Source organism: Ischnura elegans, chromosome 3 (assembly GCF_921293095.1).
Source record: "Ischnura elegans chromosome 3, ioIscEleg1.1, whole genome shotgun sequence".
Lineage (NCBI taxonomy): Eukaryota > Metazoa > Arthropoda > Insecta > Odonata > Coenagrionidae > Ischnura > Ischnura elegans.
In genome coordinates, this window is record NC_060248.1 from 32,587,797 (window position 1) to 32,603,014 (window position 15,218).

At 41.4% G+C, this 15,218-nt stretch overlaps 1 protein-coding gene across 2 annotated transcripts in view; it reads left to right on the forward strand.

Annotated features, from left to right (window-relative positions):
• Window positions 1-12,542, forward strand: part of LOC124155632 (putative potassium channel regulatory protein unc-93) — an 86,282-nt gene extending 73,740 nt beyond the window's left edge. The window contains exons 5-8 of one of the 2 annotated variants that reach the window (XM_046529625.1): window positions 845-1,324; window positions 3,484-3,613; window positions 4,204-4,341; window positions 8,891-12,542. In XM_046529625.1, coding sequence (XP_046385581.1) covers window positions 845-1,324; window positions 3,484-3,613; window positions 4,204-4,341; window positions 8,891-9,141 — 999 coding nt within the window. In that variant the 3' untranslated portion in view covers window positions 9,142-12,542. The remainder of the gene's footprint in view (window positions 1-844; window positions 1,325-3,483; window positions 3,614-4,203; window positions 4,342-8,890) is intronic. The other variant, XM_046529627.1, reaches the window with a different exon arrangement.
• Window positions 12,543-15,218: the final 2,676 nt, after the last annotated feature.

Consider the following 15,218-nt stretch of genomic DNA (forward strand, 5'->3'; position numbering starts at 1 on the left):
GCTGATTCGGAGGTCTGGACTCACACTTCTCCTGAATGACCCCAATGTTAAATGAGTACCTCCGCAGTGGCTCCGTTGGCTGAATTCGTCCAAGGCTCAACAAATGGATGATCGTCTTCTCGTATTATATATTTCTAAGGTACATTGCTTCCTCCCCATTCCAGAGTGTCACTAAGATGTCACGCGTGAGTTATTAGATGTTTCAAAATCCTTAACATAGCGTTCTTCTAACTTTTCCAACCATGTAGGCCAAGAGTAAAGCACGTATCAGTCCGATGGTGTTCTAAGCGGGAGCTCTAGATGCTCACATCGGTCGCTTTTTTCGGCTCACTTCGCCTGAATGCGCCCAACGTTGCATGAGCACTAACGCAGTGGCTCCTTTGGTTGAATGTGCCCAAGGCTCAATGTCTGGATCAAGGGGACTACATGGAGGATGCCCAATTCAATCTTATAGAAGGCTGATTTCTGTTGTCACTTAGGTCGCATTTTAATAGGTTTTCAAAAATGTCCACGGCGCTGTGATGAGAGGAATGCGATCCACTTTTTTCCTATATTTTGCAGTATAATGTTTTTCATTGCTAGAAATAGCATTTAAAGGAATGAATTTGATAGATATCATCAAGTGTATAAATATTCGTTAAAACCCTTAATCATACCTTATTTCCCGAAAACCCCGGACCATTTCGTCCGTTTGCGACGCGAGTGTTGACTTTCGTAAACTTATTTTAATGCGCAATGGTTGACAATACATTTAGAGGCTGACTTGAGGATCCTCTTGAAATATTCGTGGTCTGGATGATCTTCTCTTATATTTCCATGGTTCTTTGCCTCCTCCCCAATGCAGGTGCTGGGCAATGGTGTCGCGGCCCTTGTCCTGTGGACCACTTTGCCCAAGGACGCTTCCGATGAACTGGAAGTTCTCTTCGCGCTGGACGAGGACCCCGCTGGCGACGGCGGGCGTCGCTGCGGTGCGGCCGCCTGTCCCGTCGACCCCTCGGCCTCCCTCCTGTCTGCGGCCGCGCTCAACGGCTCCTCTCCCACAGACGGTGGCGCGGATTACCTGAGCGTGGCCCTGCCGTGCAAGACGGCCGCGCTCCTTTCCAGTGTGCTGCTCGGGTGCTGCGCAGTGGGTGCCATTCTGGCCGCAGCATGCCTCGGCCGGGTGCGGCTCTTCCCGCGCGCCGAACCGGCAGAGCGGCTGTCGGCGAACGCGGCGATCAAGTCGCTGGGTGCGGCATTCAGCGACCGTCGCCTCCGGCTCGCCGCTCCCCTCTTCCTCTTCATCGGCATGGAGCAGGCCTTCATGCTCGCGGATTTCACCAAGGTAAGCTCACCCACCGCTTGCCATTGCCAGCTTCGCAAGGATGCGGTGGCCGTGGAGTGAAGTCTTCCCCAGCCGCGCTAAACGATTTGTGGGGTCGTATTCCAGAAACTGACTCCATCTTGTGTTTGATTTCATTAGAGTTCGTATCACTGAAACTAACCAAAACTCAACCCACTTGAGCTAGATTAATTGTGGAAAGATTCAGTGGTAAAATTTCAAAATAACACATTCACTTTAATTAGCTTAACTCATGTTCTTTTTATATAAAAAAAACTAGCATTACTGCAGTACAATGACACGGGTGAAAGTATTTTTACGGGAGATATTTAATTTCAAATGCCTAAGACGATGGCTCGCTGGCGCGCCGCGGCGGGCACTTATGGAATTGGCGACTCAATTTTAGTACAGACTCATCATTGGAAAATAGTCTGAGTGACCTTCGGGGCTCAACTAAGGTATCGTTAAACCAACGTGGCAACCGAGTAGATTGTGAATCTGAAACAAGACTTGAGTTTTGTTCTGGAATACGACCCCGAGTGTCGCCTGGGTAAGATTTTATGAGCAGGACATGGTTGTTTTGTTATTGTCTGTTTCATATATTACTAGCCGCGTTGAAATCCTTCTAGAGGGGCTCGTTTCAACGGAAGTAAATAAATAAATACCGTTAAAGGGATCATTTCTGGAATGGTCTGAACTATCATTTTCTTTAGGATGGTCTTCTCTTTTTCAAGAAAATGAAAATTTCATGTTTCGCTTGTTTTTCCTCCCTCACTGACCGCTGGAAATCGTGCCTTCCCAAACCTTCGAGCCCATCCTCACCCACCTTTCCTTTGGAGGTCGCTGAATAAAAAAGTAACTGACCCGTATTAGGAACATTAATCAAGTCGTCTCGAGAAAATTTAGGACTTACAACTTTCGTACATTTTACTAGTTTAAGAAGCACATAAAACCATGTCCTTGTTGCTGGAAATCCTGTTCAAGCGGGATTCGAACCCGCGACCCTTGGGTTGGCGGGTGGGGATCTTTTCCCACCGTAATCCGTGGCCGGTAATACTGCCAATGAAAAATAATCCTATGGATATATAACTAATATATAGAGAGCTATCTCAGGCTTAATCTGGTGGAATTCTAACATATCAACAAATTAAGGCACCAGAAATTTTTCAGGAACCAGTATCGATATTAAAAAACGTATTGATTGTCAATTGAAGTTTTATTCGTGATATTCTAGCGCAGAACCCTTTTATAGCCTTGCCTTATCTTGAAATTTTCAGGGTATATAGAGGACTCATAGTAAGAATATCTAGTACGAAAGTTTCACCTCAAAGAAAATAACTAATTTAGCCTCTAAAATGCAGTAGACCCAACATAAGAGTAATGAGAGTACAGTGACTCGGCAGTACCTGATTTATGCGTATAGAATTACGAACAACGCTTGGATGATTCTGAACGGTTCTTCTATTAAGTTATAGGATTCAATCTCTTGAGAATTTTTTATTCAAATAAATCGAGAGTGTGCATTTATAATTGCCTTACAACCAGTGGCCTGATTTCCATAAATCATGAAAAGTAAAGTGATATAAACAAACAAATAGGCACGTAAAGTTTTAAAGACAAAATGATTTTATCTTAAGCTCGACGTGTGACTACCCTGAACTCCTTTCTCTGTTGAATTTTCGGATGTAAACTCGTTCCACCCGCTCGCTCTACCTACTCCATCGGTCTATTCCCAAGATCTCGCTAGCCAAGCGCTCACCCTTGCATTGCTTCTCCTCCCTTCCAAATTCACTCTCTCCTTCCCTTGATCCTTTATACTTGTCAAGCAAGAATTTCATCGTGCAAGCTTTATCCCATCTGTCAGCTAATCGAATGTTTTCCTCTCTCCTCTGGTTTATTCTTTGTTAGTTTTTATATTCTTATTGGATTGTGTCTAATTCATGTTTTTTTTTTTTTTTCAAAGCAAATTCTGTAAATTCCTCAAGTGTGGATGTGAACAATTACTTAAATAATTAAGAATATATCAATTACGTTAGGAATGAATGCGACTACCTCTGTGGATGAAGTAGTTTTTCTCGGATTGTTTTTTCAAGCTACTTTCCTCCATTTTTCATTCAGTATTACTCAAAAATTGATTCAATTACTCGCATTGACTTTTCCAGTCGTATGTGGCGTGCGCTTTGGGTTTGCCGGAAGCAGCGTTAGCGTCGCTCTGCCTCGGCCTCCTCCAGTCTGTAGCCGCCTTCATCCTGAGCATCTTGCTGCACCACGTGCAGCGATATGTGGTCATCGGTAAGTGCTAGTTGGAACTTTGAAGGCTTCCCTATGGCATGCCTTTTACAAGCCTCCCTCAAGTCCATTCCTTTTCGCGAACTTTTCCATTGAATATGTCCGAAGACAATAAATTCAATTGGCTAGAACGTTTTGTTGGTGGAAAAAACATTGTCGCAAAACTTGTTTTTAGTTGTATTTACTTTTCTTTTAGTTGCCACTTTCCGAATTATGGACAAAAAAACCTAAAGTTCTATCTATTGATTTATATTTTTGTCTGCATTTTTAAAATGTTGCGTCACGAAATTTTGTTGGTAAAACACATATTCGGATTCAGAATTCCAGAAATACGTTAACAGCAAAATTATTTTCAGGAAAAATTACATTTTGATTGGACTTAAACGCCAATAAAATTTAGAGGAAAAATTCCTCAGAAACTGGTTTATTCATTACCTTAGAAAAATCATCAACGGATAACCGCCTAAAGGCTTAGCGAAGAATGATAGAACGAGGTCATGTCTTCGGATCCATTCGCTTAAGCCAATTAGTTTCTCAACGAAATTATTCCAACTTTCTCACTCACGACTTTAATTCATTTTTTTACCTTTCAGTCGCCGGTTTCCTCTTCCACGCTTGTCTTCTCCTGGTGCTTCTCATGTGGAAGGCCTCAGGGGATGATCCTGCCCTCTTCTACGTCATATCCGCCGCGTGGGGGGTGTGCAACGCCATCTGGGAGACGCTTACATTCAGTGAGTAGGCGAAACTTCGGGGAAAAAATTCATTCTTGTAATATCAGAGCGCCAATAGTGTGTATATGATCATGTTTCCCCCACTTCCTCCGCTTGTTTTGTTGTCTGATGGCAGCAAATTCACCTGCAATCCCGGCAGATTCTTTAGGTCAGTACGTTCAACTTCCGAAGATTTTCAACGCTTTACGGTAGGGGTTCATCGCTCATAAAATCAGCCGAAACTTGAAAAAATGGCATATCATGCTTCGGGCGTACTTCGGGCGTACATTCGGGCGGTGGCCGCTTCTCCGCTACTCCTCGGTATTGAGCATGTACCTCGTGTGGTTCGCTGCCGAGTCCACTCTTCGATTCATTCTTACAAATAAATGAAGCAAAACTCGGATGACTTCACCGTCACATGAAAATGGGATAGCAAATTTCACATTTTTTTATTTTTGACTTATGACGGAATGCTGAATGGGGAAGATTTTTCTTCTTCCTAACTTATCTTTATCTACCATCTACTGAATTCTTCCAAGCGACTTCCGGTTTGAGTGAAAGACCCCCATAGTTATCACTATAGATGTCCTGAATGCTTGCAGCCCTCTTAGCATTGATATCACAGTAACCGCAGGAATTAGGATAGAGCTGGGCAAAATGTATTCCAATACAGTTTTTCGGGAACTCATATGGCAATCGAGTATCCGGATTGGTGCAATAGAACTTACGTATGAGTATGAACGCTTTAGAGTTAAGAGGAATTGTTGGGTAAGTGGCGGTGTTTACCAACACGCCCGTGTGTATTCGATTAACGGTGAAGAAAAGTGTAGTGCGAAGTCTGATCTGGGGTGTGGAATTTTGTAGCGTGGAAATCGGGCGCTGAGGAAGGAGAACTAGAAAAGTCGGGAAGCGATCGATATGTGGGTGGGGAGGAGAAGGTGAAGTGGGCAATTACTCCATTACATTATTGTTAAAAGACTCCGTTACAGTGTAGGTTATGGTTGGTGTGGTGGTTAGAATTCTGGCTTCAGGTTCAATGGACCCAGGTTCAAATCTCGGCTTTAGAGTTAAATTTTCTGATATATCCGATCCCTTCTTTTGTGCTTTTTTGAGGGCATTTCAAGTACAACTCTCCGTCCGTCGGATGGGACGTTCAGCTGCGGTCCCTTTGGTGGCGATCGTTAAGAGTAGGCAAATGATGAGGCCGGGTTTCTATCCACATTTACTTCCCTACACTTCCTCAGGGCACAAATTATCTCATCTTTTGGTGACCTCCTCAAAATACCACACCATCCCTTAAAGGGTACGCAGTCGCTGAATATCCGAGTATATCAGAGAAAGCTTGGCTCAAAATGAGCGCTGTAAGAGTGAGCCTTCTCAGCTATCCGCTTTATATATTTTTAATACGAACGGGCGACGGCGTTGAAGTGGCTCCGAGGCCGAGGGAGGAGTACGATGTTGACGGATTATTTATTCATTATTTTCCGTCGCCAGGCGATCTCCATGGTTCTCATCTGACCCCAATTTTTGGAGAGCGAATGGGATTGAAGAAATTAAATACATTAAAAATTCAACCACTGCAGGATGATAAAAAAGAATTAAATAAATGAAAAAGTTGTTTTAATCTGATATTAACTCTTTTTCCTTCTCAACGACTGCGGGAAAATTTATCCAAGAATATGGATGTGAATCACTGCAAAATCTCTATTCCCGGCTATATAAAAGGCTACGAAAATTCAAGACATTTGGTTTACTGGAGTGTAAATTTATTTTATTTTTGAATATCGAATTGACGTAATATGGAAAATTATTTTCATTAGAGAATCACACAAAACGTTAGCTAAAACTCTCATGTTACATCCACGAAATTTTTATGCATTCTTTCTGATTTCAGTTCCAATTTTTGTGAGCTCTGTTCAAGGATTGGTATTGAGGGTTTACTCGAATCGTATATTTGGGATATTGAATTATCGTCAACCTCGTAAACTCATGCGTTAAGTTTTTGCTCCTCCATAATTGTTAAAAAATAAATAACGATGAATTTTTTAAAAAATAAACCTGGTTGGAAGTAATTACCCGGGCGAAGAATCCCAGATTTCATATGTAAATGCGTGTGAATATCTTACTTGAATAGGTTATTTTCCTTGGGCTTGGGAAATTTCGTTAAAATGAAAAAATATCTGGATCTGTAATGGCTGAAATGGATCTTTCAACGTGTTGTCTACGAAATATGAATACAGACGTGACTGAAGCATTCAAACTTAGATTTATTGTTATTCTTATTACATCTTCCTATCTTCAGCTTCTTTGCTTTAAAGGTCTTTTAAAAGGTGGTTGTTTTGAAGGGTTAATTTCGACTGAATCCCTCAGATATATAGGTAGGGGAAGTATATATAACCCCTTCAACTTTCTCCTTCACTGACTTATGATCTTGTCATCGAGGTCTTGCTAATTTTTTTATTAATCAGAAAATATTCTCATAACTATTATTGATAACAAAATAGTTACCAGTTGGCAGATTTCTCGATACAGACAGAAATTTACCATAAAAACATTTTTGAGCATAGTTAATTCCCTTCTACATCCTTAGCCTATTATAAATGTTTATATTTTTTTGGAAGGCCTTTGAGACTTTTTATGGTAAATCGTCCCCGGCAAATATTATTCTATTTAGATTTGAAAACGTTTTCATCTATACTGATCCCCTATGACCAGGACTTTCTCTTTGGTATCAACAAAGTTTGGTTTTTTCTTTGGTGTTTGGTGATGCCCTTGTTCATAACTTGGTAGGAATGGAAATCCTGATAATGTCATAAATCGTGCGTGAATACATCTAGTGAAATCGTAGGGACATTTCTTTATTGTCTAGGTGAAATGAATAGATTCCTCCAAATAATTCCTGGTGTGTTCCTCTTTGATAGTTTAGAAAATTAGGTAAATTTGTCCTTGTGAAGTATTTGTAACTGAGGAAGAGCTAGAGATACTGGGCGAGCAGAGGATTCTTAAGCATAAGATACGGAGGAGATAGAGGGTTTATATGTAGCGAGTACTACGTCGGAACGGGATGTTAAAAGACAGCGTTGGTGGGAGGACGTTGGGTAAACGGAGAAGGTGAGGAAGAGAATATAATATTAGGAGAGAAGGGAAGAGAATAGGTCCAATTGGGAATCGCAGAGGAAAGTTAAATTTGGAGACGCAGAACAGGGAACTGTTTTATTAGCAATGTGACATGATTAATTTAAAATACGCGCATTGTTGAGGTGAGTTTGCGGTGGGTATATATTAGGGAAAAAATTAATCAAAGTATTTATTGATAAATTAGTGTTTTTAACCAAATCCTAAATACTATTTGGACGTTCTGTAAGCTGCGGGAAAAATTATTTCGAGCGAAAAATCAACAACGATCTCCTCGAGCATAACTAATTTCTTCATTAAAGATTAAGATCTTCCTGTTCCACGTAAGCAACGTTGTGACACTCCCTCACACTTGTCAGCTAAATTAAACAAGCTCGTACAACTCCTTTCCTAGGAATGTTCTAGCAATACTTGCACGTCATCAAATTCCCGTTCTTTAAGAATCAAAGCGAAGTGTCTGACACATGGCGGCCAAATTTCGAAGCTTTGCAAAGGTGATCTCGCGAATCGAGGTGTTTGAACACAGGTGGTTTTCGTGATTTCTTGACAGTTTCCGGGAAAATTTCGCTTTATTTAATTAGCGCATTATGACATGGCTTCCAAAAATATGCTCTCAAAATTTAATTTTGACTGAATCAAATTTTTATCGACCAAAGTTATGAATAAATAGCATTCGGTACGCGTGCACTTTCGGGGACCGTCCGGAGGCATCAACAACATGTTTAAATCTTGTATTATGTGCGGCACGATGTGGTTGAAGTTCTTAATATATTTAAATGAGACATTGCAATATTTTTGCTTGATTTATTTTAATACAACGCATTTCGTTGTCACAACTACTGGCACTTTATAATTTTGTTGTAACGACGAAACGTGTCGTGTTCTAGTAACTCCTATGGAAATATTTCATTGTCTCATTTAACTAACATGTTTATAAAAAGCTAGGCTTTTATAACTTTTCAATCGCATTTGCTCGTAATGTTTCTTTAGATATAGTATTGAAGGTGTTGGCACCCCCCGCCTGTACCCAAAGAATGCTTACTTTACCTCGTTCCTGGTGTATCGTAATAAATACATCGACTTTTAAATTTTTTCCCGCTTGGCTAAGCGAAATATCGTTATTACAACTAATTATCGTTATTACAACTAATTATCGTTATTACAACAAGTGCTTCCTAATCGATGACTGCATCATACAGAAGCATGATTCACAGAAGTCGCTAATACTGTTTGTTAACATCTAACTAACCATAAAACATGACATTCAGACCAAAAATTACGGTAGATATGTTTGGGAGGAGATAAATAGCGAAACGCCTGCTAATGCTTCATATATCTTACTTCTTTTTAGTTTACTAACCAACTAACAACTCTTTTCTCTCTCTCTCTCCCTTTCTCTATCACCCTCTATTAACTCTACTAACCCACCCCGCAGCCCTTCTGGTAGGCGTGTACGCCGGCGAGGTCGAATCCTGGCAGTCTGCCGTCGCCCTCAGCCAGGCCTTCCGCCTCCTCGGCCTCTCCGTCGCCCTCTCCCTGCACCCTCTCCTCTGCACCTCGTTCAAGGTCTACGCCCTCGCCGCGGCCCTGCCCCTCGCACTCGCCCCTTACGCGCTCCTCGAGGCGCGACTGGAGCGCCGCCGACGGCGGGCGCCGGGACCCGCCGACATCCTCGCGGCCTTGTGACGGCGGTGCAGGGGCCCCAGGCGCCTTGACGGCTCGACGCAGGCGGCGGGGGCGGCGGCCGCCGCGGCGTCGTCTTCCGCCGAGCACCACCAGTGGACGGCGGCGTCCCGACGGGCCCTCAGGCAGGTTGCCAGGCACCGGAGGAGGTCGTGATGCCGGAAGCTGTGTCGGGCCCCCAAGGGACGACAAGAGGGGCCCGGGAAGGCCCAGGGAGGCGCGGCGTGGACCATCAACCTGCCCACCCTCCCCTGACTCCCGTTTGCGAAGCTGCGGGAGGGATGACGCCGCTGGTGCGACCTCGGCCGTTTCTTCTGCCCGACCCTCTGGTCGGGACCGGACGCTTGGGAAACCCTTGTGCTCAAGAAGACGTTCGATGTTTGAAGTGGAGAGTAGGGGTGTGCCTAAAATATTTGTTTGCTTATTTTCGAGTGCCCGAATGAGTACTTGGATATTCTGATGAATACTTGAGAGCTCCAAATAATGCAGGAGTACGCGCAAGTTGACTTGAGACATCAAAAACTTCTTCCATTGCTCCCCGTGCAATCCTAGTGTTTCGTGTACATTTGTGATCCAGAAATCTCTACGGCTAATCTTTTGATTCCTCCTGGGCTAAAATTGTTCTTGAGGTTACGGAAGATTATGTCTTGACCCGAAAAATATGTTCCTCGTATCCGCGACCTCGGCAGTCAAAGGCGATGCCTAATGATTACAATGAACACAATGTTAAACCGGACAGTACTGGTGGTTCAGGTGACACCTGATATCCATACCTGTAATCCTTGCGGCTTTAATTTAGGTTCCTCAGTCAAAAAAAAACACCCTCGCCCTCAACTAAGAAGGCACGAGCGGGGATCGAAATCAGGAACTTACGGCAGGCTTTTTACCCAGTCAACCGTGAGGTCTGTAAACTTGGTTGTCGAACGAATGCATTGTTTACCAGCCGATTACCCTATAAGCAACATCTAGGATGCACCGGAGATTATCATTGATTCTTGAAGTACCTGAAATTAATACTCGAGGAACAACCCGTGAATGGTAATTGTATTCGTTTTCTAAAGCCGACAAAATTTCGAAGAGGAAAATCTCCCGTTGTTTCAAGTGACTGAACACTTGGCGCGAGATCCACTTCTAATCTCGTGAAAGGCAAATTATATTTCCTCTGACCATTTTGTACTCAAGTCGTCTTAAAAATATCCAAGTATTCGTATTAATATCCGTTTGGGTACTCTAATAACAATAAATAAATACTTTGGCACGCCCCAGATCAGAGTGGATTTATGTGATCATTATAATCGCCGTCTTGCCCCCTATTATCGACTTTTCAAACAAAAAGTAACTTTGGATTCGGAAATGTAAATGACGTCACGTTATCGGCTCCGTTGCCATCCCTGTTGTGATTAATTTTAGCGAGAGCGACCTAAATATTTTATTGGAACTCCTAAGAGTGCAATTTGTTGAGGTGCAGTTGAAAATGTGCGCTAAAATTATGGTAAATTATTAGTGCGTAACCTCAGAGGACTTAATTTTGGTAGATATCGACCCATTATCTTCCGTTGGCGAAAATCTTTCAGTGGTCAGGAATACGTTTAATCACTCGAATAAATGTCTTTTCTTAAATTGGGTGCCATTGGCCGTAGGGTTTATTTAAGAAAGATTTCTGTAAGCTGTGAAAGTTTTGGAAGTATTTTTTCATGAAGTATCACCTCTCGTGAGTTACCCAATCCTACAATTGAAGATTTTACCCCAATAAAATGTGCTGCTTGAAAATTCTACTACCAGCTTGCAGTACAGATACATGTAAATGCTCGGTTACACAAGAATATACAAGGATTGCTTAGGTCAAATGCCGCTTGCCATATTGAGGTATTGTTTTATTTTATACTGCATTATAAGGCGGCCACAAGATACTCATATCACCCAGGTTTTTTTCTTTCGGATTTTGCTTTATGGACCAAATATTCTCGTAATGTCGCTGGGTTTACTACTTTCAAAACCTCTCCTGATTTTTAAGGCGCCAAGTATGATACCGGTACCGGTACAAGTACCGGTCTCCTAGTGAAAAAAAAGTCAACGGCTCTGTGTCCCTCTACAGTTTCCATCAAAAATTCATCCGTCGTAGATTCGAATGAATATCATAATTAGTATTCGTTGAGGTAACAGGCAATCTATTAATTTGAAAGTGAAAACTCAAATTACAACGTTGCACGTGTCGTAAGAATTCATCCACTGTTTAACTACAACCCGGTAGGTAAGATACACTTTTACATATCAGAGAAGCTTGTGATTGTCGCACTTTCGTAAAGGAGAAAAAAACAGCTTCTATAGGACATACTGGAACATATGGATAGCTTTAAAAGGCGCGTTCTTTGTCTCCTCCGTTCTTTGAAATTGGTTCATGATACCTTAAATGTTGACCACAGCTTGAGCCCAATACTGTAACGTGATCTCCATGCAAATCCAGACCATGTGAATTATTCGCCAAGATTCCAAATATCAACATAAGAGCATTCATTTACTTCCAACAAAATTAACGCCCAATGTGCAGTAGATATTCCCGGGGTTTCATCATACTTCGGTCTCATCTCCCATCAATAAATTTGATGAAATTCTTCACCCTTTGCTTCGCCAACGGAAAAATAGTCTACCTGTGTGGAGCATGTGATATTGCAGAAACCAATCGTCTGGTTTGGTATCTAGTATTGTAACGAAGTGGCAACGTCATTTTTGCCCGAAAAAGGTGCAAAATCTACTATTTATTTTGTCTCTCGCACTCGCTTCTGCGTCAATGCCTTTCCAAGTTTGCTCGATAGAGACAATCTCCGCAAAATCTATCGGAAAGCGCCTGGATGTGAGTGAGATCCAGAAGTTATCAAAAACTTTATTAGTAGAGACAGAGAACAAATGTATCATTTGAATGGGTCAAGTGAAAGTGTCGATGATGAGGTGCGACGCGACTGGTGAACAATTGAAAATATTCGCCCAGTTGTGTTCATTTGTCGTGTTCTTGTGTGAGCGTGGTCCTGTGCCTTGTTGATCCTGTGGCGGACGACGCTGTGAACACTGGCGATGTGTAAATATCAGTCAATGCTCAGGCCTCCATTTTACTTTCCAAGAGACAAGCTAAAGAAGAATATCTCGTCGAAATGTAAACGTAGAAGTAAAATGCCGTAAATATTTATTCAGTTGAGTGTCAAGCGGTGGATAAGTTAACCAAGAGATGTTTACGAATGCTAAAATTAAAATTTATGTATTAATATATTGTATATCTGTTATTCTAAATTGAATTTTGTTCCAAAAATTAGTTGTTATTTTTATCCAAGAGTTGAATTTGACATTTACGATGTTTGGAAAAATTATCAAATATCCACTGCCAATATTTAATAAATGCTGAATTGATTTTACTTGATTGAGAAGTTGATTGTATCCTATGGGTACGTGTTGAAATCTTAAATGGTTACAGAATTTTATTTTTTTGCTCATCCCACAGCTACTATTCACATTCTATTAGGAAGCCACTCTCGTAGTACGAAGGCATTGATCTTTTTACACATTTTTTTTGTAAATAACAACCAGGAATAAACTTCATTCAATAACCGTCGCCGAGTAAAATTTGTACAGTTACTCTAAAGCCCGTATGACACTTGCCAATTTATTGGCCAATATATCGGCGCGCAATATTGGTTAAAATATTGGGCTTTAGGCATCGTATGACACGTACCAATATTTACACCAATATTGGCCGTTATAGTGTTCTAATACCCCACTAGAGAACGCCACATAACACAAAATGACAAAAGAGCATCTCAAGACGCAGATTGGGCCAATGAGCTACAGATTGGGAGGTGGCATAATAATTGTAAATTTAATAACTATTTCGAGGGGCTGCAAAGATATTCTCGAATTGCTCGAAATTTCATTCGGGTGAGTTCCTTGAATGATGAGAGATAGGAAATATTGTGATCTCATAGGTGAGCCAAGATAACGTAGCGGCTCGTTTTGGCTGGAATATGTTCATCGAATAAACAGAGATTGTGTCATCAATTGGGTCTTTCACCCGAAACTTTAGCGCTCTAATCATGATAAATAGTTTAATAATTGTAATTTAAACAAAAATACAGACGCAATCGAGGATAATCACGACGTTTTTATTCATTAAATATCCGAAATGTTATTTCCGAATTACCCACTTTAGACAGTTGATGTTTGTGAATTTATGTTCTCTCAAAGTACATATTAATTATTTGAGCTATTCCATGGATTGCTATGCTTCTAAAGTTTTTATATATGATATTAAAATTCCGAGGTGAAATGTTTTGCAAAGAGCTTATAGATTTGGCCACTAGGAGTCGACGAGACTGAGTTCTGATTGGAGATTGGCCTCGAGAAAATAGAACCCGTTCTAAAATCTAGATTGGCCAAGAAATTGTGCCCAATATTGTGAAACGGAGATTGGGCTAGAAATTGGTGTGTGTCAGTGGGTCCACAATCCAATATCCAATGGATTGGCCAATAAATTGGCAAGTGTCATACGGGCTTAAGAGTTGCTCCGATATGCTCAAATTCAATATATTTTATGCTTAAGCAGATGAGCTGTGAGGTATTCATGAAGCTGGAAATATTTTATCGTTATCGTTCGATATCGCCCATAGTTAAAAATGCTGCTCACACCTATGCCCAAAACTTCACCTTGAGGGCTATACGTTCAGGATATTTCAATGCCAAGTAAGTGGCGTATTTAAGAGGGGGCACCCCCATCCTCTCTACACTTCAACCGTAATTTGTGAAAAAAAAATTGAAAACCTGTTAACTTAATAGCTGTCTCTCTGATAAAAGTTTTAATTTCACCTGGTTAAGAAACGATGTTTTAAAATGCTTTATGAATGTCTAAAACTACTTATTTTTCAAATATTACTAACGTAAGTTGACAAGTTTTTGCCTACCAGACATCGGGTTAATTATCGCTGAGAGGTATCACCGAGGCATGTAACCGAGCTGCGGCGGAAAGTAATGAATTTACGAGCAAGCAACGCCCTATTCTGTGTGCAGAAAATAATCCTCTTGGATTATTCCAGCCATTCTTTCCACAAAAGTTGCGAGATTTAATTGATTCGATTACTCTAAGTATGTTCATGACCTCATCCGCTTAACACATATACGCTCATTTCATTTTACCAGGCAAATTCCTTCGCGTTAAATTCAAATTTTGCTTTTATTTCGTGGTTTCGTATTCTTTTCGCTCCCCCACAACCCTACTAAAAGCAGCCTCAATCCGCCCCTGCGCCAAGCATATCGATTGCATTCATAGATATTCCCACGACCGTAAACCTTATTTTGAGTGAGATTTGGACAAAAGCAAAACGCTGGAGAAAGGATCCCTACTATACAGGCTGTCTTATGCCGATACATTGGTGGAATTTCACTATTGCAATGGCTTTGAAGTTGGAAATTATGAGACCCATGTGGGCTAATTTTTGGAAGACAGACTTATTATATTAGTTCCTGAGATGGCCGCATTCAGACGTCAATGAGTTTGGCACTAATTTTTTTCCGTCGCTGCACACACCAAGATCCTGAACACCTGGCGATAGAATTAAGAAAACGTCCAAAAATCTTTTTACTCACGCATCGAGGCTTAAAAGAGGTGCGCGGCACTTAAACGGGTTTATGCGGTGAAAACCTCGCGAAAGGCACAACTTGCGGCAAATCGTGTCCTCGATGAACTCCACAGGTGCAAATATAAACGGTGTGACGTCAATGGTCCGAAGTCATATTGGAATGGCAATGGAAAAACCAAGATGACTATATGGTGGAGGTCCCAGTCTGTACCATAGAAGCTTGATGTATTTTTCCACCTAAGACTCATTTTATTCGCGTCCACAGCAACCTTACGAGGGCAAAGCGATCCAATTATATCTATATCTATAAAAGAGTATGTCTGTTTGTATGTCCGCTATGCATTTCCATACGGCTGCACGGATTTTAACCGAAGTTAGTACGTAGGTGCATCTCATGATCCCAAAGCCCGTAGTGTTACTTCTGATTTTGCTCTTTGCGCCGTTTTTTCATTATCGTTCGTT